This window comes from Hesperophylax consimilis, chromosome 19 (assembly GCF_061612785.1).
Source record: "Hesperophylax consimilis isolate HC1 chromosome 19, BYU_Hcon_1.0, whole genome shotgun sequence".
Taxonomy (NCBI): Eukaryota; Metazoa; Arthropoda; class Insecta; order Trichoptera; family Limnephilidae; genus Hesperophylax; species Hesperophylax consimilis.
In genome coordinates, this window is record NC_142854.1 from 19,363,713 (window position 1) to 19,388,087 (window position 24,375).

The 24,375-nt window shown below is 35.5% G+C and overlaps 1 protein-coding gene across 1 annotated transcript in view; it reads right to left on the bottom strand.

Annotated features, from left to right (window-relative positions):
- Positions 1 to 24,375, bottom strand: part of LOC149414955 (voltage-dependent calcium channel type A subunit alpha-1-like) — a 268,503-nt gene that overhangs the window by 83,581 nt on the left and 160,547 nt on the right. Inside the window, exons 17-24 of the mRNA XM_089643350.1 lie at positions 21,691 to 21,783; positions 16,303 to 16,409; positions 14,747 to 14,869; positions 12,168 to 12,347; positions 10,154 to 10,423; positions 8,859 to 9,002; positions 6,865 to 7,066; positions 3,894 to 4,058 (exon numbers count right to left, since the gene is read on the bottom strand). Coding sequence (XP_089499476.1) covers positions 3,894 to 4,058; positions 6,865 to 7,066; positions 8,859 to 9,002; positions 10,154 to 10,423; positions 12,168 to 12,347; positions 14,747 to 14,869; positions 16,303 to 16,409; positions 21,691 to 21,783 — 1,284 coding nt within the window. The remainder of the gene's footprint in view (positions 1 to 3,893; positions 4,059 to 6,864; positions 7,067 to 8,858; positions 9,003 to 10,153; positions 10,424 to 12,167; positions 12,348 to 14,746; positions 14,870 to 16,302; positions 16,410 to 21,690; positions 21,784 to 24,375) is intronic.

Sequence of the window (24,375 nt, forward strand, 5' to 3'; positions counted from 1 at the left end):
TCCATTTTTTTAATCAATATTTGCATTCTGTGTGTCGTTTTTCGTGTGTATATTTTTTTCACTATTGCCATGCATTATAATGTTTTGAGATATGTATGAGAGTGTTGCTATGCAAATAATACTGATTTAAAATATAATTCCTTCTTTTTATAACTTCAATTGTGGACAATGTTATTAGTGTTTGCATTGTAAATAAATGTTAAATAACATATTATTATTATCAATAAGATCCTGTAAATAATGGTCACATCAAGAAATACATTAGATACTGTGCAACATTTGTGATAATTATTAAATTGTCGGAAAAAATATTTAAAAATTACCGACAATTCAAAAATCATTTGAAGGAGTAATATAAATTGTGTAATTGATAACTTTTCTAGATTTTCAACGATAAATATTAATAAGTGATGTAAAACTAAGTTTTTCTGTGCAGACACGGAAGCTTGCTTACTTTGAAACCAAATTTATAGGTGTTTTTCAAAGTTACATATAAAATATACTGTAATATTTTTATGTTTTGGTTCCAAGGCATAGGAATCTTTGTACTATTTCTTAATATCTATTGTGCAATTCTTTTATTAAACTATGTTGATTTACTAGAATTGCAGAACATTACTATGAAACTGACTGCAATAGTACCAGAATTGCAGGACATTACTATGTAATTGACTGCAACAGTACTAGAATTGCAAGACAATGTGTTGACTACATCAGTAAATGATTGCAGGAAAGGGTTGTAGTCAATACATGAAATACAATGTATTGACTACAGCAGTAAATGATTGCAAGATAGGAAAATACTGTGTAACTGACTGCAATAGTATTAGAATTGCAGGAAAATACTGTGTAATTGACTGCAATAGAAATAGTATTGCATGACAATACTCTATGTAATTGACTGCAATAGTAATAGAATTGCAGGACATTACAATGTAACTGACTGCAATTTTACTAGAATTGCAGGATATTACTATGTAACTGACTGCAATATGTATGTAGTATTTAATTTGTTTAAATAATGCAAGTTATATGGTCAGTTAAAATATTGATGTCTATTTGAGAAACATAATTAGAAGAATTTATTTGTCACAAAATTAGTGCTAAATTAATAAGTCTGCTCAAAAAATATTACTTTCAAGTGTAATTGAGTTATCAATCATAATTTAAAGATGTATATAAAGGGAAATTTTCCTAAACATATAATTTAAAGATATATATGTATAGGGAAATTTTACTAAACATATAATTTAAAGATATATATGAATAGAGAAATTTTCCTAAACATATAATTTGAAGATATATGTATAGGGAAATTTCCCTTTTGAGGAATGACTTTACTTGTTGCAAAATATCAATGATTATAATTTTTCTAACTTTTTGCATGCTTTTTTAAATACATAAATTGAACATTTAAATAAAATTAGTTATTTCCATTAAAATTTAGAAAATTAAGATAATCTTCTTTATAAATATTATTCCTCTATAAAAGATTTACAAGTGCGTAAAATTAACAAGTTAAAAAACACGCAATTAAGTTAAAAATAGATGGCGTTTTCAACAAAATTCCTTAAAAATGTGGGTATGTTTAACATAACTTAATTATTTGACTGTAAATGACAATTTCGTTTTGCGCATTTCAAACTCCTTCACATTTGGTGACAGTCAAACCACCATTTAGAAATATTTGACATTTGAACGGTCTCCGTTAAACTTCGGTTCTCGGCCTGCTTTAGCTATAGATTAAATTTCATCGGCTGTCGAGCATAATGAACATGCTGTTACGCATGCCAGCTGATCACAATTTGATCAAGAGCTGAAATGGGTCGAGAAACAGCGTTATGATCTTAAATGGAGAATGGGAAGTTTTAGGGCAATGCTTCAATATATACACTAATGAATAATAAGTTACTAACATAAGTTATTATTACGGCTTATCTCTAATAATGTTTGTTCCTTCCGAGTTATACTGTCGTAAAAGTAATCTTAATATTCGGGCCACGTAGTGGTGCTATATCTGTCATCAAATTACAAATTCTCATAAAACTCCTTCTATCTGCTTTTCTATTACAGTCAGACATATAATATAAACAGATTTGGAAAGACAAAACACAAAGCTTTCTCTTTTACATTTAAAAGTTTGCCGTGCTTCCGTATAAATAATCATATAAAATAGAAAACTGCCAAAAATTTCATCCGGACACGATTTTCCAAATGTTTTTTTTTGCATAATTAGACATTAATTTTTTCTATTATTTAAACCGTCGAGTGTGCAAAATTTCATCAAGTATCAAAATTATGTTTTAAGAGGTGGGTAAAGTGGATTTTAGAAATCTCACATATTATTACATTCCTCTTACTTTGAAGGTCAAGTGTGCAAAATTTCATCAATCTTGGAATAAAATCGTTTTGTATAAACAACAAAGCCACGCCGCCCGCCCGTCAGTCACAGACTCTCTTCTTTATGTATTATGCGAGCGATGTTTGGGCACCGTATCACCAGAAGTACATTGAAATGATAGAGCAAATCCAGAAGAAATTCCTCAGGTATGTCTATATGCGGACGCATGGAACCTATCCCAGATTCATGCACCATATCGACTTACTTGAGGAAACCAATTCTGTGAGTCTGGAAACTAGGCGGAAAGCAAGCCTAGCCACTATATCTTTCAAAATTTGGAACAATTTTATTGATAGCCCATTCCTCTTGGGATGCTATGATTTATATGTACCAGACCACTACAGCCGAAGTCGATACCATGACTTATTTAGAGTACCAAAAGGCAAAACCGACGTCCTGGCAAAGCATAGCATGACGAGGGGAGTGGTGCTGTTGAACGAACTAGCAAAGAATTTGGATGTAAATGACTGTTCTTTAAACGACCTAAAACAATTATTGAAGAGTCACTTACCCAAATGTTGATATGATGTAAAATTATACTGTTTGTAAAATTGTACTGTAACTGGAACGAATGTTCTGTTGTACAATTAAAAAAAAAAAAAAAAAAAAAAAAAAAAAAAAAAAAAAAAAAAAAAAAAAAAAAATTAGATTATATTTATACAAAAAGGTAAAATGGTCTAATTAATTTCATATTTCATTTTTTATTAATTTCATATAATGTGGTAAATATAATTTACAAGAAAAAAATCATTGGCAAGCGATTTATAAAACTTTAGCTATGTTTGAATTCAAAATTCACATATTTTTAACTGCTTATATCCGTTTGTAAAATCAAAATTAAAAACAGTATTGTATTTTGGGGTACGTTCAAGGAACGGTGAATCTATTTAAAATTGAATGTTAAACGGGAATATTATATATTTGGATGAAGTGATATTATTTTGTCTAGATCACTTTTAAGACGGTATAACTAAGAACAGGCCGTAATCTGACCTTAGCCGCAATAGTAACTATGTAATGTTTAACCTTAAAAAAACCTATTCAGTGGTATCTTAATTATTACTAATACTAAGGACGGGTTGTTTCGGAGAATTTGAACAATTCATCAAATTTCAACGTTCATTTTCGGGTTCTGTGAAAGTCCTATTCAAGTTCTGTTACTATATCATTGTAGGCTAGTTGCTTGACAAAACTGAAATAAAAACAGAACTTGAAAAAATCTTTCACAGAACTTGAAAATGAGCGTTGAAATTTGATGAATTATTCAAATTCTCCGAAACAACCGGTCCTAAATATTAAGTATTTAGCCACTGGAACGTTCTGCTATATAATCGTTTGGTTTGGTCACATTTTGGCCAGAATATGGCCAAAAGTGCTCCATTGGTTATGAGTCAGTTAAAAGGGAATGTTGTTGAAAAGCGCCACATTTTGAGTTTGATAAATAAAACATTTATAAGATCATTTGAGGATAAAATCGATTGGTATTGTGTACCTTCATCATGAGCAGAAGTGTGTTGAGCACAATGAGAATCATGATGAAGTACTCGAAGGGCGTGGAAACCACGATGCGCCAGATCTTGTACTTGAAGCCTGATCGCTTGCTAGGCATGTATCGCTCCAGCGGTCGGGCCCCTATCGTGAAGTCTATGCACGATTTCTGGAAAGTTAAACACGATCATTGAGACAACGACGGTATTGAGATAAGATTTGCCTCTTGGCCATACTCAAAATCAATATGAATAATACAAGCTATTTTTACATACAATCATCAAATAAAGTGTCTTCCATACAAATTTAAATGGAAACAAATGTTTCATTTAGTCCAACTGCCCTGCGTTGTCTCACTTACGCCTGAAATCATAGATCTCTATCCCATTTGAATTTCAACTTTACTTCGATTCCATATATCATTCCGGTGTAGAGATATTGGGTTAAATATTCCTCGGGCGTCCCCAACTTCATTTTCTTTTTGTTTTAAAAGGGCGGAGACGATTTACACGTAGTTCCCGTGAGCACTTAGGCCATAAGCCCGTTGGCTTTCTCCCAGTTTACCTCAATCCTTTAACAGCAACCCAGTCCCTTTAATAAAGTTCACCAGGGTTGTCATTGGATATTTGGCTATGTCTTCTGGTTCTACTGTATGTCTCCCCAGGTATCTGAGCCTAGTTCCCACCAGGGCAGGACATTGGCACCATCGGTGAATTGGAGTCTCTTCATCCTCTTCACATTTCCTGCATCTGTTGGTGTTTTCCACTCCCAATATCTGCATGTGTCTCCTGAGATGGCAGTGTCCCGTTAGTAGTCCTACCAGTTCCCTCAGCGAGTTTCTATCCATATCGAGTAGTTTCTTGGTTCGTCTAGAGTCAGGTCCTTTTACGAGTACTTTGGATCGTCTCATTCTAGGTGCCCTCTCCCGACTTTTTCTACTCTTCAAACCACTCTCTAAAGACTCCTGGCACTAATAAAAACAAACGTTGAAATTTTCAGCGATATCGGCCGAATACTTCTCAAGTTTTACGAACGCAAACAATTTTCATATTTTAAAATTCCATGTGTGCAATAGTTTACATAGTATTATTTGTAAGAAATTGCAAGTAATAATACATAAATTAATTAAGAAATTGTAACAGCATGAGAGTCATTGTTTTTTTTAATGATATTATGAAGTTACAAAAAAAAGAGGTCAAAAGACTCCCTAAAATAGTCTCTCCTGTTTTCCAAACCGGCACGCCACTCTGTCGGCGGACAGACGCAGCGAATGGGATGACCTATGACAGAGGTGTTGGTTATCTAATAAATAGTTCCCAAATTGAATAAAGACAAACTTTTAGTTCCAGTCTGTATTTGGTGACTTTCGAAGGCATTCTTATCGGACATATTTAGCGATATCCCCCAGAACATTACAAAAATTTTCAAATCTCTTCTTTCCACTTGACCCAAACTTTATTGTCTCTTTATTTTTGGGGTATTACGCCGTGTTGAGCTACCTGCAGCGTTGTCCGAAATGATGGCTGAAGAAGGAGAAAGCGCAACACGGCATAATACCCCAAAAATAAATTACCATAATACTTTTGGCAGTGAAAATCTCAAATGGTATCTGTATTGTCTCCATAGAGCTATAATATCTCGTCGAACTTGTTCCACCATTAGAATGCGATAAGCGCTGCGCGTAGACCGGATTTGGTAGTTTTAGTTACAGCATTGGGAGAGTTGGAGGTCGGTTGCAGGTAAAAAAAGCAGAACCTATTTTTTTTATCTAAATATAATACATCAATGATTATCACTTGTTTTTGTGTTATTGTTGGTAACCGGATTAACAATTATTAGAACGGTCTTGGCCTATGGATGTGAGGCGGGAACACTGACAGCAAAGTCTGCGGAACGGCTGGACATCTTCGAAAGAAAGGTACTTCGAAGAATCTTAGGAGCGGTGCGAGAGGGAGAGGCATGGAGAATCCGCCACAATAAGGAGCTATATGACATCTACCAAGCTCCCAGACTCTCTACTCATTTACGGCTCCAAAGACTAAGATGGGCAGGACATGTGCACCGAATGCCAAGCACACGTGTACCAAAGAAGGTTCTAACAGGACACCCGGGAGGCAAACGAAAGGCGGGCAGACCTAGGCTGAGATGGGAGGACGATGTCAGGAAAGATGCCAGAGGACTACTCCATGTTGCAGATTGGAAGACGACGGCCGAGGACAGAGGGCGGTGGAGGCTCATGTTAAAGGAGGCCAAGGCTCGAAATGGGCTGTAGCGCCATTGAAGAAGAAGAAGAAGAAGTTGGTAACCGGATAAATCATCAAAATGATAATTCATCACATATTTAAAAAGTTATATAAAGTCATGGAAAGTGATGAAACAAAAACTTTATTAACTGGGTTATGCAGGTTAGGTTAGGTTAAAAAAAAAAAATTTCATCGTTTCTAATGACTTTATATCACTTTTTTAAAATGTGTTGAATTGTCACTGTGTTGAGTTATCATGGAACCGTTATTGTTAGTGTTTGTTATACTTATTGTAATGAACATGTGTCCAAATATATGAAAGAGACATTTGTGTATGAAAGAGATAGCACGATTATGTCAACACCTTAGTAACTTGTATTATTAGTGCAACAATAAACAGACTTTGTTATTATTAACCTATTGAAGACCAAAGCATAAAACAGAAAAATATTAGTGGAACCTAAAGTTTTATTAGCCCAAACGATGCTGATTTTATTTTTCGAAGCATTAAGGTCAAAATCGCATCGCAAATTATTCTAATAAGGATTATATTAGAATGCTCGCATGTTCTCCAGAGAGCCACAGGCAGTCCACTGGTTAAGTACCCATCCTTAATATTACTCTAAGATAACTTACTAAATCTAATGCACCATTATTGGACGGTCGTTAATTATTCTTTGTTATCGAGTCTGTTGTGTATAAATAAAAATAAAATCAAATAAAACCACTTGCTTGGTTCTTATCGATCTCCCCGTCTTGAAGCTCCGCCTCGCCCTGCTCCTGGAAGGTGATGATGATGAGGGCCACGAAGATGTTGACGAAGAAGAATGGAAACACCACGAAGTACACTATGTAGAAGATGGACATCTCGATTCGGAAGTTCTGAATTGGGCCTACGTCCGTGTAGGTGGCGGCCATCGAGTTTTGTAGCACCCTAGAAATTAACACAAATTTATTATTAACTAACTTGATAAACATCACGCCGTTTCTCCGCAAGGGTAGGCAGATAAGAACTGCCAAACAGCTCGATCTTGGCGCACACTCTTTGCTTTATTCTCATAAATCTTAACTTCGTTTCAATATTTTATAATAAGCCATATTTTAAAACTTCCGGTAATTTTTTGGTTTCGGTTGCCTCCTTATTGTACCTTTTTAAAATGTCTGCTCAGAAGACTCTCATTTCTGAGCACAAACTAAACTCCTGTTTTACATTATGTTTTAGTTTTAATATTCTAGTTTTGTCCTGTCCTGCTGTTATTGTTATTCTAAGTTTTGTCATCACTTTGTATAAACAGTATATTTAGTGTTATAATATTAGATTTGTATTGGTTAAGGCACACTGTAGGAATAATTTTAAGAACCACTGATACTGAATTACAGTTTTTAAGTTTGTTATAGTTAAGCGCACTTGAAGTGAAATGACACTAAACTACACGGTGTTCGGAAACTCGTAGTACAAGCGGGAAACTGGTGAATCTACATCACATTTGGAGTCGATTTTGTTGCATAATTTTTTTTTATTTGAGCTTTCGTTTTCGAGTAAATCGAGTAAGAAGTTGATTTTTTTTTTGATCAAATTCTTATAAATTATTACTGAAGATCAAAGTACCCAACTAATTAAAACTATTTAATAGTAAAACAAATAAAGAAACCCGGATTTAAAGCATTATTTTGAAATCACCCTTCATTTAATCCGGTGTAATCATAAAATATTTCTGCTCTGCAGGGTTAAAACATTTGTTCTTCTAATATTCATACCTATCTCTGACATATTCGTAAAATATAGCTTTCTCTAGTATGTTGGGTTCTACTAAAATATGAAGAAAAGAGACACACAATAGTTTTCAAAAAGTGAACAGTATTCTAAGCAGATGTCCCACACAACATAAAAGCAAATTGTGGGCGAAATTTGTATGTTTTAAAATGCGTTATTATTGTTTTGATATTGATACTTTAAGATTTATCATCAATGCCTTCGACGTGTTTGAAAACAGTTGTACGTTTTTAATGTTTTGATTTTGAAACTTATCATCGATGCCTTCGACAAGGTAAAAATTAACTCCGACATGATTCAAAGAGTGCAATAATCAATCATCAGACGGACCCAACTGTGCTTGGAAGTTAACGGCGAACATTTAAAATAATTTTTGTGACGTGTTTGTGTTTTGAATTGGAGATCGGAACATCGCTACATATTGTGAGTACCTACCTATGCTAATAATAATTCCTATCCGTTGTGTCGTCGTCTCAGATCGAATGACGAAAAAATTTTAACCCTGAAATAGCCGAATTCTCCAGTTTCCCGCTTGTACTACGAGTTTCCGGACACCGTGTATAAATGCCATGTTATTATTATTACTAATCATACAAACCCTTCTGTTATTCTGACTCTTAACTTGGCCCTACTGAAGTATTTGGTCATCTTGATCATGCCATGTCTTCCTTGGGCGTCCCCTACTTCGTCTACCATTCACATATGCGTCATATATTCTCCTCGCACTCCTTTATTCATTCATTTGCTCTACATGCCCATCAGTCTTGCATAATTTGCGAACTCTCACACTTTTCACAAGAGTTTTCTACAGCATTCAGTCTACTCTCATCATCCCTTTGCCAATTCCATGCCTCACTGCCATAATAATCTTAGTCTGTCTGCAACTCTTTTACGGAGACCATGAAAAATAAATACAGTGGCAAATGAATTAAGGAATGATGACAATACTCACTGCGGCCAACCCTCCCCCGTCTGCACGGCAAACAGCGTGAGCATGGCCGTGGCCACATTGTCGTAGTGGAAACTCTGCGTTCCCCACACCCGGTCCTCTTTGGTCGGCAGCAGTGAATCTGACTCGTACTTGAAGAACGAACCCCTGAAATTGTGCAAGTTGATATTTTAAACTCTTTTCGAGTAACGAACGAACATCGATAGCGGAAAGCATTTATTCAGCAGAACTTCGAAAATAAATTAATTTGATTGATGAAATCAAATAATCAAATAGGCTCCTCCGATTACCTCTCACCCCAAAAGATAGGTGGAAACTTGAGTGGCAAACGGCCAACGTAAGGAAAAAGAAGAAGAATAATTGTTGAAATATTCAAATGTATGGTTTGTGATTACAATTAGCGACAAGACACACGCACGTTTAATCTATTCCCTCCGAGCCGCCACAAATAAAGGCGGCTATCTTTGAAGGTCTTCCCTCCAAGCGGCCATAATTTATACCATTCAAAAAATATTTATTTTTACGTAAATAGTATTGTCATCTTACGTTTTTTTTTTTAATTAATGAAAAAAACTTATGTAAAAAAAGGTGTATTAATTAAATTCAAAAACAAACATTTATGTCATTTTTACTACAAAAAATCAATTCAGTTGCTCTGGTCACTTTCAGTCAAAAATTAAATGACTTGTTACTGAAGAATTTAAAATCATGTAATCATACTATTGTGGGAGGTGGATAAGGGTACCATCACCCCGAGAACCATTTATTGAATGATTAACACCTCTGTCATACATCACCGCAAGTGGTAAGCTATAACTGGTGACTTAGTAGGGGTGCCCGGGTTCACGGAGTAAGGTTTGACCAGGTCCTTTAATTATAAAGCAGAGACGTTTTACAGATGGTTCTCGTATATAGTTCACTCAGATAATAGGTCAGTTCATCTCCCATTTTAACTCATTCCTTTAGCAGTAACCCGGTCCCTTTGATAAAGTTCACAAGGATTATCATTGGATATTTGGTTATGCCTCCTATCCAGATCTTGGCAGCAGATGCGTCCATCCACCAATTGCGTAACGGGCCGGATCAGGAGATGCCGATTGAGGGACATCTTTTGACCTCTCCAGTCGGACTCTCTCAACCAGTCACCTTGCACCGCATGGGGAGGAATAGATCCATGCATGTCTTACTCCTGGACACACTGACCATTTGATTCCTACACACCCCTCACAACTTTTACCTTCCCAGAACTCTATCACTAATCTTTTCCCCCACATAAGAAGAAGAAAAATTAAACTTACTGGCATTCCTTCATACTGTATTTGCTCTTGTCCGTACAGTGAAAGAACTTCCCGTTGAACAGTTGCACCGCTATCACAGCAAAGATAAAGTGAAACAGTATGTACACTATGAGGATATTAATCACGTTCTTCAGTGAGTTCACCACGCAATCAAACACGGCCTTCAGCTTGGGCACGCGCTTGATTGTCTTCAGCGGTCGCAGCACACGAAGCACTCGCAGGGACTTGATCGTGGACAAGTTCTTGCCGGCCGATGTTGACGTGCTGTCACTGGAATCAAATTACATTCATAATGTATTATTATGTACGGCAGAGGGATTAAAATAGACAGAATGCGGTAGAAATAAGAACTCCGAGTGTTACAAGGAGAATTCGAAAGAATGCAAAGCTGATGTAAGCGTAATAGTTAATATTAATAGAAATTAATTGATGGTTTGGGCATGTAGAGTAGATGAACGGAGAAAGGAGTGCAAGGAGAATATATGACGTGGAAGATAATGGTAAAAAAAGTCACCAGAGGAAGACATGGCGCATTCAAGTGAATCATGTCAAGTATATGAAAGAATAACAGAAGATCGAGTATGTATGGGGCGATGAATGAATTTGAATGAAGCAAGTAGTGTCCAAAGAAGCGGAAGCTAGCAGTCTAAAATGGAGTGCTGATACCAACCCTGAAGTATATCAGAGGAAGCATGAAACTAGACTGAAAGTATGTGCAGTAAAACCATATTTGACTGTGTTACAAAGTGGAGACACAGAAAGAATGAATGCAAGACAATGCATTGCAAAAATTAAGAAAACATAATAAAAAAGATTGAGAAAGTGATACTCAATTAGTTTTAACATGTGAAGAGGATGAGTAGTGAAAAAACCATAGCAATAAGTTATAAGTTTCATTACTTATAAGTCTTAGTTGTAAGTCACTAGTAATATATCTTAGTTGTAAGTTATTAGTCAACTAAGTGATATGCTATAGGTTAAATAAATTAAATTGTTAAGCACCCTTGCGATGATTTTCAAAAAAGAAATCGGCGCTTTTTATTGTTTAATATTGAAACAGCTTTAGGACTGTATCATATACCAAGATCCCGTCAAGAATATTGGAATATTTTCATCTTCGTTGTCCTCCTCTTTCCTTCTCTTAAGTCTCTAACCTATTATAAGAAAGAAGGCTTCAAAACATTAAGTACCTACTCGACGAGTTTTCTTCGTTCGCCATATCGTATTGTCAATGGCGTTCCATCTTATCTTGCTACCCAACAGTCGGTTTAGTTACTTTTAAAAATTGGCCATTGTATCGGGTAAATCGCATCCCCAAATGCAGTGTCGTAAGGTTTGGGAAATTAACGTTAATTGTGTTATGAATAAACTCGATAACAAGTTATGGTCTATTTTTGAATGAATTTTTCGCTACGCCGCCACGAGTATACAATTATTATCGCTTATATGGAAAACTAGCTGACGGGCTTATACTTTTTTAAGTACATTATTTTGATGTACATATCTCAAAAGTTTTAGCCAGTGTTATCAACGTAGGTGCCCAAAAATATTTATTTTACGACTTACAAAACATCAACTTTTCTCTACCTTCTATAAATATAATATGTATGTATTATATATATAAACCTTCTGGAAGAAATTTTCTAAAAGATAGTGAAAACTCTAGTTTAGAAGAACTAGGCACAAAAACAGACAGACGCTGATAGCGACTTTGGATTATACTATTTAGAGATATCGATCCCCAAACCTGCATTTTTAATGTCATCTTGTAGTCGTTTGTGGCAGTACATATAAATATTGTTTATGGAAATATGTACTCGATTCATACAACTTAGATAAATAGACAGAAAAAGTTTGACTGTTTTGGTTTTGTGCAGGAAACGTTGATTGATTTTATGAATTTGAGGTTTTTTCTTCCTCCTGAAAAATGCAATTTCTGAAGACAGGAGTTATCGGCGGTTCACAGTTCAATATGTGGCCTGAAAGTGAATGGTATAAAAAGTGGAGGACTTACGTCATGTCGAATCCGAAGCTGACGGCCGCGCAAATGACGACGATTGCGTCCATCACGTTCCAGAACTCGCGCAGATAGGAGCCGGGATGAAGCACCACTCCCACATCCACTATCTTCAGTAACATCTCTATCGTAAACACACCGGTGAACGCATAATCAAAGTAGTTTAATATCGAATTTCTGGAAAGTAAACAATACCATTGTTAGTTAGTGACAAACAAGTACGTAATATAAATATATATATATTTCACCAACACGTCTATTGATTGACGTTGTTTAAGGTAACCTTCTTCCACAGGGATTCGCAAGTATCTCATTATCTAAATCTCATATATCGAACAGTGAGTTTCTGGCACAAATCAACCTCTTTGAGTATCACCCACGGACGTCACTACAACTTATCATATTATTTTATTCAATCCCTTAGTAAGGAATCGTTAGTCGGTCGGTAATTTTGAGTCTACACTTGCACCTCTTATCAAATTATTTCCTCAAGATTGACACAATAATAGGTGTAGTCTTCTTGCAATTACTACAATTGCATTATTATTTCACATGTAATTACTGTAATAATTTATTAAAAATGTTATTTTATTTTTATTTATTTATCAATTTACGAACTGGCTGGCATATGCAGCCCGCTAGTTCGTGAATAGATAATTGAATGGATGAATAAATATATACACCAGCTTTTATGTGTCGCATAGATATTATGTTAATACAACTACTACCTAGTATGTACGTATAAACTTAACATTTTTATAAACAATTTTCGTCTTTATACCTTAGAAGTAGGCGTATTCTTATTTTCTTACAACAGGCTTATACCTACAAACTATCATGCTTACATTTGCTTTTTGCTTGCTTTTTTATGTCAAATGGTGAAGGTTATATGTATTATAGCTTTTACTATTCTATACTTATAATCTTCACAATATTTTTTATATAAACTATGTAAAATGGCAGACAGAACGCCTTCAATTTAACAGGCCACGATAACCAGTCAAACGCTCTATATTTTGTTAACAATACCGCAAATAATTATTTCGTTAACTTTCTAATTCAAAGGCCTCATACACTATGTGTCGTATGATGTCATGTTACTGCTGCCACTACCTAGTATGTACATATAAACTTTACATTTCTTTTAACTAATTTATGTTTGTATATCTTAGGAGTAGGCATATTCTTATTTTTTGTACAACAGGTTTATACCGACAAATAATTATTGTATGCATTTACTATTTACTTGCTGTTATAATATGTCAAGTGGATATGGTTATATGTATTATTACCAGACGCGGCCCGTGACTGTAATTACCAGCAGTGCATTTCACTTTTAAAATGTACCTAGTCTGTAATTTAAGTGGAGCAAATTAATGAATGGGAACACCTACTGCAATTCATTCTATCTTCCAAGTTATATTTGTAAAATAACTGATTAAATAATACAAAATTATCTTGAAAATAAAGGACACTCAATTCATCGTTGAAAATATAGCGAAACCGTTTGATTTCACCGCGAACGAGTTCCAATGTGTTAATGTTGTTGCGTTAACATTGAACATTAATATTTCTAAGCGAATCCATTCCAAACGCATTGGATTACGCATGATCAAAGCGATGCAAAATTCAAATTCTTGCCGTCAAAGCACTTCGATAATGCACGGATGGGTTATGTATCTGCACTGCTCTAACACGTAATTTGACGTTAAGAGTGTAATCTGTCTCGCTCATGTCACCGTTTCGGCTACTTCGGGCTGTCTCCATACCGCCCGATGCTGTTTTAGTAGTATGGTAAAAGTTGGTTCTGTGCATATCGGGGTATGCACGACCGCTTGCTTTTGCGCGGGATTTTTTTACTAGAAGATAGCTCAAATAATGACCTGACGGGAATTACGAATTTCTTACATCGATCACTGGGGCACAGATGTCGTTGTAATTTGTTATGTGGAGATTGAAGACAAGCAGTGCAATGCACAAATGCACGTACCAAGGAACCGCCTCTGATTATTACTGTTACTATTGTGAACTTACAATCTTCAGAATATTTTTTTTTATGAACTATGTATGTAAAAGCCTAATAGGCGTATAAATAAATAAATAAAGATAAAGTATTCCCAGGTGTTGGAGAGAGTTAAGAACCGTAGCTCTATCCTACAGACATTCTTTTGGGTATGCTCGGAATGAACCATCTACGGGTCAGAAGGGATGTGCGCATTGCTAAACATTTCTTCAGACTGATACGAGGATGGTTTGAAAACTCAGCTATCATGGAGAGCATTCATTTCTATGTTCCCGATGGTTATCTACGTCACCGACAGCACAGACTGTTCCATCTGCAGCCTGCAGGACTAACCAGCCAATGGCAATGCCGGTGGGGAGAATAAGCAATCTTGCTGTTGAACAGAATCAATTCGGATATTGACATATTTAGCATCAATGAAGCTCTGTTACTACTAGTAAAGTCGGTATACCCACTATTTATACTTATTCTTTACAAATATGTTTGCGAAGTGAGTATCGGGTACAAGCGCATCCCTGCGGAAAAGGAGCCGTATAATATAAAATGTGTTCACCTTGTACTTTTCTCTTCGACTGGATCCTCAGCTGCTAAGGCGATTGAGCTGAGGGATATTACAATCATAATGAAGAAATCAAAATACTGAAGGCTGATGACCCAATGCGCAGCTCGGCGAATTCTGAAACACAATCATTATCAAATCGTTCAATTTATTGACAGCAATTATGTGCACCGTACTGTTTTAAAACACGCACGGGTTAGTTATGCTAATTCTCTTTCTAAACTCGTGTTCAATTCAAGGCACGCATCCAATCGTGCACTGGTTTATGATTACCAATCGCATTGATTGAGCGCGTTGCAAGTTCTGTTCTAAGCATTTTTAAATTTTCTTTACATTAATCCCACACAGGACGCCCTGAGGAAAATAATTTATCTCAGGACCTATGTCAGCTTTGAGGATGCTGTGTGAAGCGTCTTTTAAAGGATAGGAAGTTATGGGAAGGTTAAAGGTATGAGGGGGGGTAGGAATCTGAAGATCAGTGTGTCCAGAAGTAAAGAAGAGGATGTCAAAAAGTATCTCCCTCAACCGGCCTCACCCGATCCCAACTGACACAGTTGATGGGCAGATGCATCCACCGTCAAGACCTGGACAAACCTCACCCCATGAACCCAGGCACCCCTGCTAAGTCACCAACGTAGCAAACCACTTGGGACAACCTAGGCAGAGGTGTTGGTTAACCAATAAATGGTTTCCAGGGCAGCAGTACCCATACCCGCCCCCAAATTAGCATGCTTTAAATAATACAATATACTGTATATAACTTTAAATTAAGTTGCAGGAGGCAACCTCGTCAACCACAGACATATGAATATATAGACTAGAAATTAAAGATGAGGGGTAAAATCAACTGTTGAAGAACGAAGGGGGTAAAGCTGACTGTGATTCGTCAATAAATCAATCTGACAGTATATAGGCATCTCGCATTATAATATCACCATTTAGTTCTTAAAAGTAAAATCTGCTTTTGAATGAATAGACATTTTTACATGGGAGCGCAAATTACTCGCCACGTTATGAACAAATCTGCAAAGTCCAAATTCGGCAAAATAAATTTCTTCTATTTTCAGAGTCGAATATTTTGTTTACGTATTTAGTTAAGACACTTTTATAAATGTTCATAATTTACTTCCCAGCAACCAACCAGCTTTGTGTTTCGCGTCCAGACGTATCTCGATGTGATAGTATATGTTTCTACAACTGATCCATATTATACGATGTGAATATGCTCAAAATAAAGTAAAATAATGCTTATATATGGAATGTAATACGACAATTGGGTTTATTCTCTTTTTCACATCTATTTTTACAAGTTTTCATAGCACAAGCCACCATTTTGCCGTGTTATTTCGTAAAATGAACCGATGATGCCTCGACCATAGTTCGCACAAGAATGATGACGTCACGTTTTCTAAATTCACTTGAGGCCATACGCGAGCCCAGCTGGCTCCAATGGAACCGGTATGGGGAGTGGGGAATAATACGCTTTTAATCACTTAGGGCAGGTCTACTAATATTCATATGTCTATGTCGTCAACTCAATTGTTACTCACGGATTTGTCGGCGACAAAATAAACATTGAGGAGTAAGGCAGCATAGGTTTCGGTCCGTCAGTGTTGGTTTCTTCTTCTTCTTTCTTCACTTCTTCCTTTTTCTTTCCCTGCAACATAATTACCAACACATTTTATCATGATTCTTATCAAAGTAATCCATTGGTCGGTGAAGCAATACAATATATTACGTAGTTTTATCCACATGTCGTAATGATCTAACACCAATATAATGTGTACATGGTGGAATCAATTAGGTAAATATATCCAGAAACACCGGATATCCTTAACACGCCCAAATGGTTTTAAAAACACTTTCTATCAGCTTAACTTCTTGATGGCTGACACTAAATTTTCGCCACGCGCCAGCTGATTCTATTATTGTAATAAGTGACTTGTTTTTAGCAAATTTAATGTTTTTATAAATTATACCGACTTATGTGTTTATATATTCATAAAAAAGTATTTAATCTTCCATGTATTATTATGTAATATCAATTAATTTTCCCAGAATAGCTAGTTATATAGTGAAACTCTGTTTAGAAGCCTTTCAAGGGACCGAAAAAAAAACTTCATAAAAAGGAAAACCTTAAATGTGTGATAAATTGGGCCATTTTTCAAATTCAGTCTTGAAGGGACCAAAAAAAACAAAATTTCTCTGATAAAAAAAAAAATAAAAAAAAATAAAAAAAATTTTTAAAAAAAGATAGGTTTATCAAAAAAGACGCTGTCTAGATTGCATTTAGTTCGGGTTGAATCTTGTGATCATAAATAAAGATAGTTGCCAGTAAAAATGTGCAGTGAAAAAATGAAGACAATGTTGGTAGTTCTTATTCGAAGTATGATACAGTTAAAAGTGACCGAGGGGGATAGGGTCCTATTAGCTCAGTGGTAGAGCAGTGTCCCGGCAAGACAAGGGTCCTGGGTTCGTGTCCTAGATGTGACCGTATCCTTTTCTGATTTTTCTGTTTCAGATTTTCGTTTAGAAATCGCTAATATTGTCTTCAATAATTAAATTTCTCTGAATTCAGAGAAATTAATTGTTCTTAGTTTGGGTTAAATAAAAGAAGAAAAAAAACATAATTTTTTTTTCTTCATATAATAGCTGTCAATTCATGACGAATTTTTCAATTTTAATTTGAATGAAATAGCTATTAAAATGCATTATTTTGCTTCTCCGGGGACTGAAATAGATGATCCCCATTGTAACTGAACTGATACAAAGCGTTTTTAAAACAATTTATGTGTCTTAAAGATTTCCAGTTGAACAAAATTACCAATGAATATTGACTCCAATAAACCGCTGTCCAGATAATTGCTAAAGGTGTTGTCAATGACAAACAGCCGAAGTGAATGTGACGCACCTCCGAATGTGACATTGCCAGGATTAAATTTCTTTTTAAAACAATCAACAAAACTGCGTTTATTAGTAACATTTGAAAATAGTACTTATACACAGACTTTATTTAATGTATAACTAAAAAACTGTTTGGGTAGTAATATTTTTACTAGTAAGGCTGATTATGTAAATGAAAAATGATTTTTTTGTTCTGTATTCAATTTGTCGTTTTTTAATACAATCAAGACACGTTGACATTGTTTGTATAGTTTTGTTTTACAATCATTGTTGGCGAATACAAATATTTGTTCAGACAATAAACATATGAATAATAGTTAATAAATATTGATGTAATACAGTCACAACTATGAAGCGTTGATAAAGAATGACATAAACAATAAGGAGATAAATCATTCAAGTCCGCCAACATTCAGAAATAGCACAGAGGAGAGTTTTAGCATACCCACACCATAGACAAATAAATTATAACCAAAATGAAATGATTGCAAACTAAAGAACAAATCATAAAACCTGCTTCTCATACCCAGACAGGAAAAACTATCTTTTTTTACTTCAATCCTACACAGGATCTTAGGGGATGCTGTGTGGAGGGTCTTTTTTGAAGGAGATGAAGGAGTGGATATGGGTCTTGAAGTGACCCTTTCTGTAGGGGGGAGGAAACACAGATGCCGGCAAATCGTTCCACAGCCGAGCTGCTGAACTGAGTTCAATGAGTCGCAGAAACGACCAGTTCTCACGTGACAAATGTCAAATGTGTTGGGTGCGTGTTTAAACACTGCTGTCGAAGGGATATAGGAATATCGGTAGAGCAAGGATAGTATTGTGACAATCTGTGCTCTAAACATTGTAATCTGATTGTTAATATAGGGGAATCTATCAAACTGTCAGTTTTGCGGCTCCAGGTCAGAGGTGGCTGCCAAATTCAACAGTGGGGCGCACTTGCGATTTGTACAGGGTCAGCAGTTGTGTACTATATGTACAGTATCTGGGGGCCCTGTACCGGGCCAGCTTCTGAGAAGCTAACATAACTGTGGCTTCGTTGGAGCCCAAGTGCTTGAGCTGGTCATTTCAAGTTGGGAAGATTGCTTCCGTTGGTAGCAATCTGGAGGATAATGTGCCCAGGAGTGACAGACTTAGTCGAGAGCGTCCGACTGGAGAGGTGAAAGGGTCTCCTTCAACCGACCTCCCCGATCCGGCCACGCAGCTGGCGCACAGACACGTAAGCCGCCAAGACTCGGACAAACCATCCCGGCATAGTCACCAAATATAGTGAACCACTTGGGTTAACTTATGCAGAGGTGTTGGTGATCCAACGAATGATTTCCGAGTTGGCGACACCTATACACACCTCCCAAATTGATTCTCATATTTTAATGTTAACAAAATCAAAGCTATATTTATAAAAAAAATGATTAAGACCAGTTTTTTTGAAGAGAATAGTAATTGGAGAATACTGGAGCAAAAAGTATTCTAAAAAGGCGATAAGATTAATTTAATTTGTGATCTTTATCTTTCAAATACAAATTGATTAACTCTGGTGTATATAAAATGTCCCTTGAAAGATGTTAATATTATTTATTTTACAATTTACATAAAAGAATGCAGCAATACAATTAAAATATAGCGATAAAAAAACCAACACGTATTAGCAAACATACTCCAACCAATAAACACAGAAAGCATGTGAAAACTGCTAAAAATAAATCATTTTCACCAATGTAAGTTGAATGAGATATTGTCATACAAAATCTTTTTGATTTTGAATTTAAAAAATTATAAAAACTATTAATTTGGACAATTTTACGACTATTAAAAAAATATATATTTTCTCTCACTATTTTTTTTCTATTTTGCATTCAAAATGATGGCTATTGATCTATTCAATAACGCTTAATAATAATATTTATCATCATACGACGAGTTCTCTTAACACTTATACAAAACAGGTATTCTTTTTAAGTGATGATATAACATCAGTTGTAATAATTCAGTGACTAGTTCTTAGTGACTACAAAACAATTAGTATCAATAAAATCATTCAATTTTAACACCAATAGTTTTAAAAGTGGTTATATTATGTAAATAGCATTAAGTACTAGCAAATACCGCAGGTTATACACTAAGCTCTTCAAAACTCAATACTTAAGTTTAAATTTGTGAGATGTTTGATAGGATTTTAGATTTTCACGGCCAAAAGTCTTATCGTGATTAATTTTTAGGTTATAATGCCATCTTTCACTTCCTCCTTCTTAGCCAACTTTTAGGACAGCGTTACACTGTCCAGGACAGATTGTGGTGACGTGCGTTAATTTATTTTATATTATAGAAACAAACAATACATTTGAAGAACAGAACAGTTTATAATATCATTGACATGATGCTACTTTTAAATTTGGGCGGTGAATCTGAAAAAATGTCGATGATTGAGTTTAGACAATTATTAATAATGCATGTAGAAGTGACACCGTGTTGCGCGCGATAATCCTCTTAGGGCCGGGTTTTCAGTACAATAGTTGGTTAAATCAATGTGGTTTTAGGCGTTTAGTTTCAGATCAGCCGTCAAGTATCTTGGTATCTGGTACTTGACAGCCACACCAAAACCAAATGCCGAAAGGCCACATTAGTTTAACAAATTATTATGCTGAAATTTCGGCCTTAAAAGGATTAACGCGTGCAACACAGTAGTTTCTACATACCTCACCGATACACACTTCACAACAATCTACACATCTGCCCTGATGATAGACACTATAAAGTTGTACGAAACGTTGGGTAAAAAAGGGGAAGTACAAACACGGCACATTAGCCGAAAGATTTGCCATTGGGTTAGAGCTTCGTGTATTGATAGAATAGCACCATTGAGTCGAGAATTTTTAAAGTCGACACCCGGATAAGAACGTTTTACTGCCTTCTTTTAAAAAAAAAGAGTATTTAAATGAATTGAAATATTGGCAAAACATGCATGTTTAATTTTGATACAATACTTCACATAAAAAACCAACAACTTCCAAACTAACTCACTCACCGACAAATAAACCTTTATAAAGCTGGCCTTTTCAATTTATCCCATCACAGTGCACATTTGACACAATTCATTGTGTTTTCATGAATCCTCATGGATTAAATGTGACTGTTAGATCACATATGTGACAGCGAAGTAAATCAAGGTATTTAGCACATTTTATCGATAATATCGGTAGCTTGTCATCGTGCCAAAGCATCATTGCATATCGCCAACGAACAAACAACAGTTCTCAACGACTAAGTGTTCTTACTTTATTCGACTTGAATAGTTGTTTGTACGTTAGCGATCTGCAGTCGTGCTCGGGAACAATGACAAGTTATCGACCATGTTAGATACGCAGGTGAACGAATAAGGATTTTACTGATGCAGAAAAATATATAAGTAAAGCACGAGGAGGACAAAAAATGAGTATCGATGCGTATACATATACATCATCGCAACATTTATGTTGAGCTGTACCGAATTCATAGAACTTAAGAAGCTAATGTCCGCCAAGAGAACAGAAATTTTACAAGACCACTGACAAAGTTTTGGATTTCAACGAAGGGCGATGGAGTTTGGACTAGATTCCATGACTGAAGCAGTAGTTAAGAAGTTGATATGTATCATTATTCTGTCAAAAACATTAGTAGTTGACGTATTGCCATTTCTCTACGCCTCGGAAAGGCTGACGCTATAGACAGCCGGATACTGATGTCAGCATAATTCTTCAAGATCCACGATCATAATCTGACTTCTACACGTATAATATATACATATATCTGTCGGGTATAGAAACTCAGATTCCAATTACAATGTCTTTAAATATTTGACGAGTCAGAGGTGCTACCCTGCGGGCATTTGATACTAGCAACACACCAATAAACTAAATAATTAATTTTTGACGCTTTCCACACTGAACGAAAGAACCAACTGCCACGCGTGCACTGTAAAAAAATGAAAAGGAAAGGAAATACACAGATAGGATAGGAACTCGTAGTTTCCGAGTTTGGATTGTTCTTTTTACCTTACGGTGGTGGACCGGTGAAGTGCCGCCCATATCAACTCTTAAAGGGGAACCCTCTCCCCCGTGGAACGCCTCCATTTCCTTTTCGAGTTCCTGATTGGTCCGTTTGAACATTACCATAGATCAAATCAAAATGGCGGCCACATGACATAAAATGGATGCCAGGGAAATAGCATAACAAAGATAATGTAAAAATAATAATAAACTGGGTGGGTACCAAAAGTAGAAACCGATTTTGGTTTTTAACTTCTTCCTTACCCGCGAACAAAGTAATTATTCTTATAAGTATTGCGAAACTTTAGATTCAATCAAAGATCTATTGTCGGGCAAGATAGTCGTGTATTGCCTGTCCTTGTCGACGTATTGGCCAGTGTTGCCGGTGAGATCACTCGGCCACGATAACATTTTCGGGACAAATCGATTTCCTTCTCACGCTGTTATATAAGTGGGTCTCTGTTCGACACTTACCCGCTATCAATACTGCCGTAATTTCGAACACGATTCATATTATTCCGCGATTTTTGTTCCATGTTATTAGTTATTGAAGGAGATCATTTTATTTGCGTTGTAAATTTGTTTTTTGTTAAAAATGTACGAACCATTAGCAAAGTTCATCACCAGTTACTTTACAGGCTCCTACCTAGCACCTAGCGGTCAGAGGTAAAACTAGGACTAACAGATAAAACAGATGTTTTGCCTTATCAATTGGCTTTCTTTGACAGTGTTTGTTTACAATTAGCTTGTCAATGTGTTTTACTTGGTTAGATTATAAAAAGCCTCGCCGACTGGATTCCTTCTTCTTCTCTCCTATAAAATAGTAACAAGCAGTCATTATGGTCTACAGACCATTAGTAAAAGTGTTTTGTCCGGGTCGGGAATAATTTAACTCTTTGTAACATTAAATAAAGTGAAATACAGTTTTGTGTAGTAAAAACAAAAAAAACCATGCGTCTGTTATTGAAGACTTTGACAGTTTTGTTACGGCAATCTTGACAGGACATGGCAATATTGACGGTCAATTGTTCGGCAACAGGCAATAGTAGAACTTGTGTCAGAGGAAAGTGACTGGTTTTGGTGATTTGCCAGCACCGTGTCAATGGATTAGCTCAATGCGTTGCGGGTATGTATTGGGTTTCGCCGAATATTGTAACCAGGCAGTATTCTGCTGATGCGCTCATACAATTTAAATCAACAATAATCGAGTTGATTTAAATTTAAAAAAAAAAAAAACCAAATTAATTTTTTCTTCTTTCCAAATAAGCTTTAAATTGATTTATATTGGCAGAATCGATGACGTGTTGTGGAAGTTTGTTCCATTCTTCCACTGTTCTATTTGCAAGAAAGTGTTCCTGAAATCCTAAGATTGAATGCAAAAGGTGTTTTGTTAATTTTTGAGAGTCCATGGAGATTTACATTTGACGATTTCCGATTTGTTTTACAAATATGAAAAAGAAAATCGTGACAAACTGTCTTCAATATTTTGCCAAAAATATCAGCAAATACACTTTATTGTACACGTTTTTTTTAAATTTCAAATTGTTAAAAATCAATTGCATTTATTGATTTCTTCTCGAAGATGGATAATTTGGCGTTTACCATAGGTTATCTTTGATTGAATCATATATTGCGCAATTCTTTTACTTCAATTTGGCCAATGGTATAATAGAAGATTGTTAAGCCATTTCGTATGGTTTTCTATTTCAGATCGATAAATACAAAAAATATTTGAAAATGTAGATAGATAATAGATAAAAAGTATTTTTGTGATATTGTAATAGATTATATATTGTGGTTTAGGTCCAATATTATGTTATTTCTTGGCATTCATTGAAAAAAAATGAAAAGCGGTCAAATTAAATAAATAAAAAAGTGCAACAGATTGGAAAACTTAATCAGTAAAAATAATTTTACTTCAGCGGGAATTGAAACAGTAAATTCTGATTTTGAGGAAGAGAATTTATCTTGTATTTAGGTCATAGTTTTAAATATAAATATTTAAAGAGGCCCGAAGACAATCAATATGAATTATTATTGTGAATGTTGATTGAACATTGCTAATTGAATGATGCTTACAGGTCAATTGAAGCGATTAAAATTTGCTAATGCAGGTCGTTTGAAGCGATTGAAATTTGCTATGTGATCGTTTACAGGTCATTTAAAGCGATTGGCATTTGGTAATTGATCGCGTACAGGTCGATTAAAACGATTGACAATTGCTAATTGATCGCTTAGAGATGAATTGAAGCGATTGCCATTTGCTAACTGATCGCATACAGGTAAATTGGGGCGATTGAGATTCGCTAATTGATCGCTTACAGGTCGATTGAAGCGATTGACATTTGGTAATAGATCGCACACAGGTCAATTGGGGGGATTGAGATTCGCTAATTGATCGCTTACAGGTCGATTGAAGCAATTGACATTTGCGACTTTCCATTGATGAGAGAAAGATGCGCCATTGACGCAGCGGAATGAGCGTTTCATCGCTCAATTGCTCTGCTACGAGCCCTTTGGAAATCAGTTTCATTGTGGAACGATACTGGTTTCAGCCTATCACGGTTATCTTCAGACTTGTTCGTTTACATATAATTGCATTATATCGCGATTGTCCAGAGTTATGGAAAGAAAAATCAAAAGATTATTACTGTATTCGCAGACTTTAGTTACAATTTCCACAGACATCCA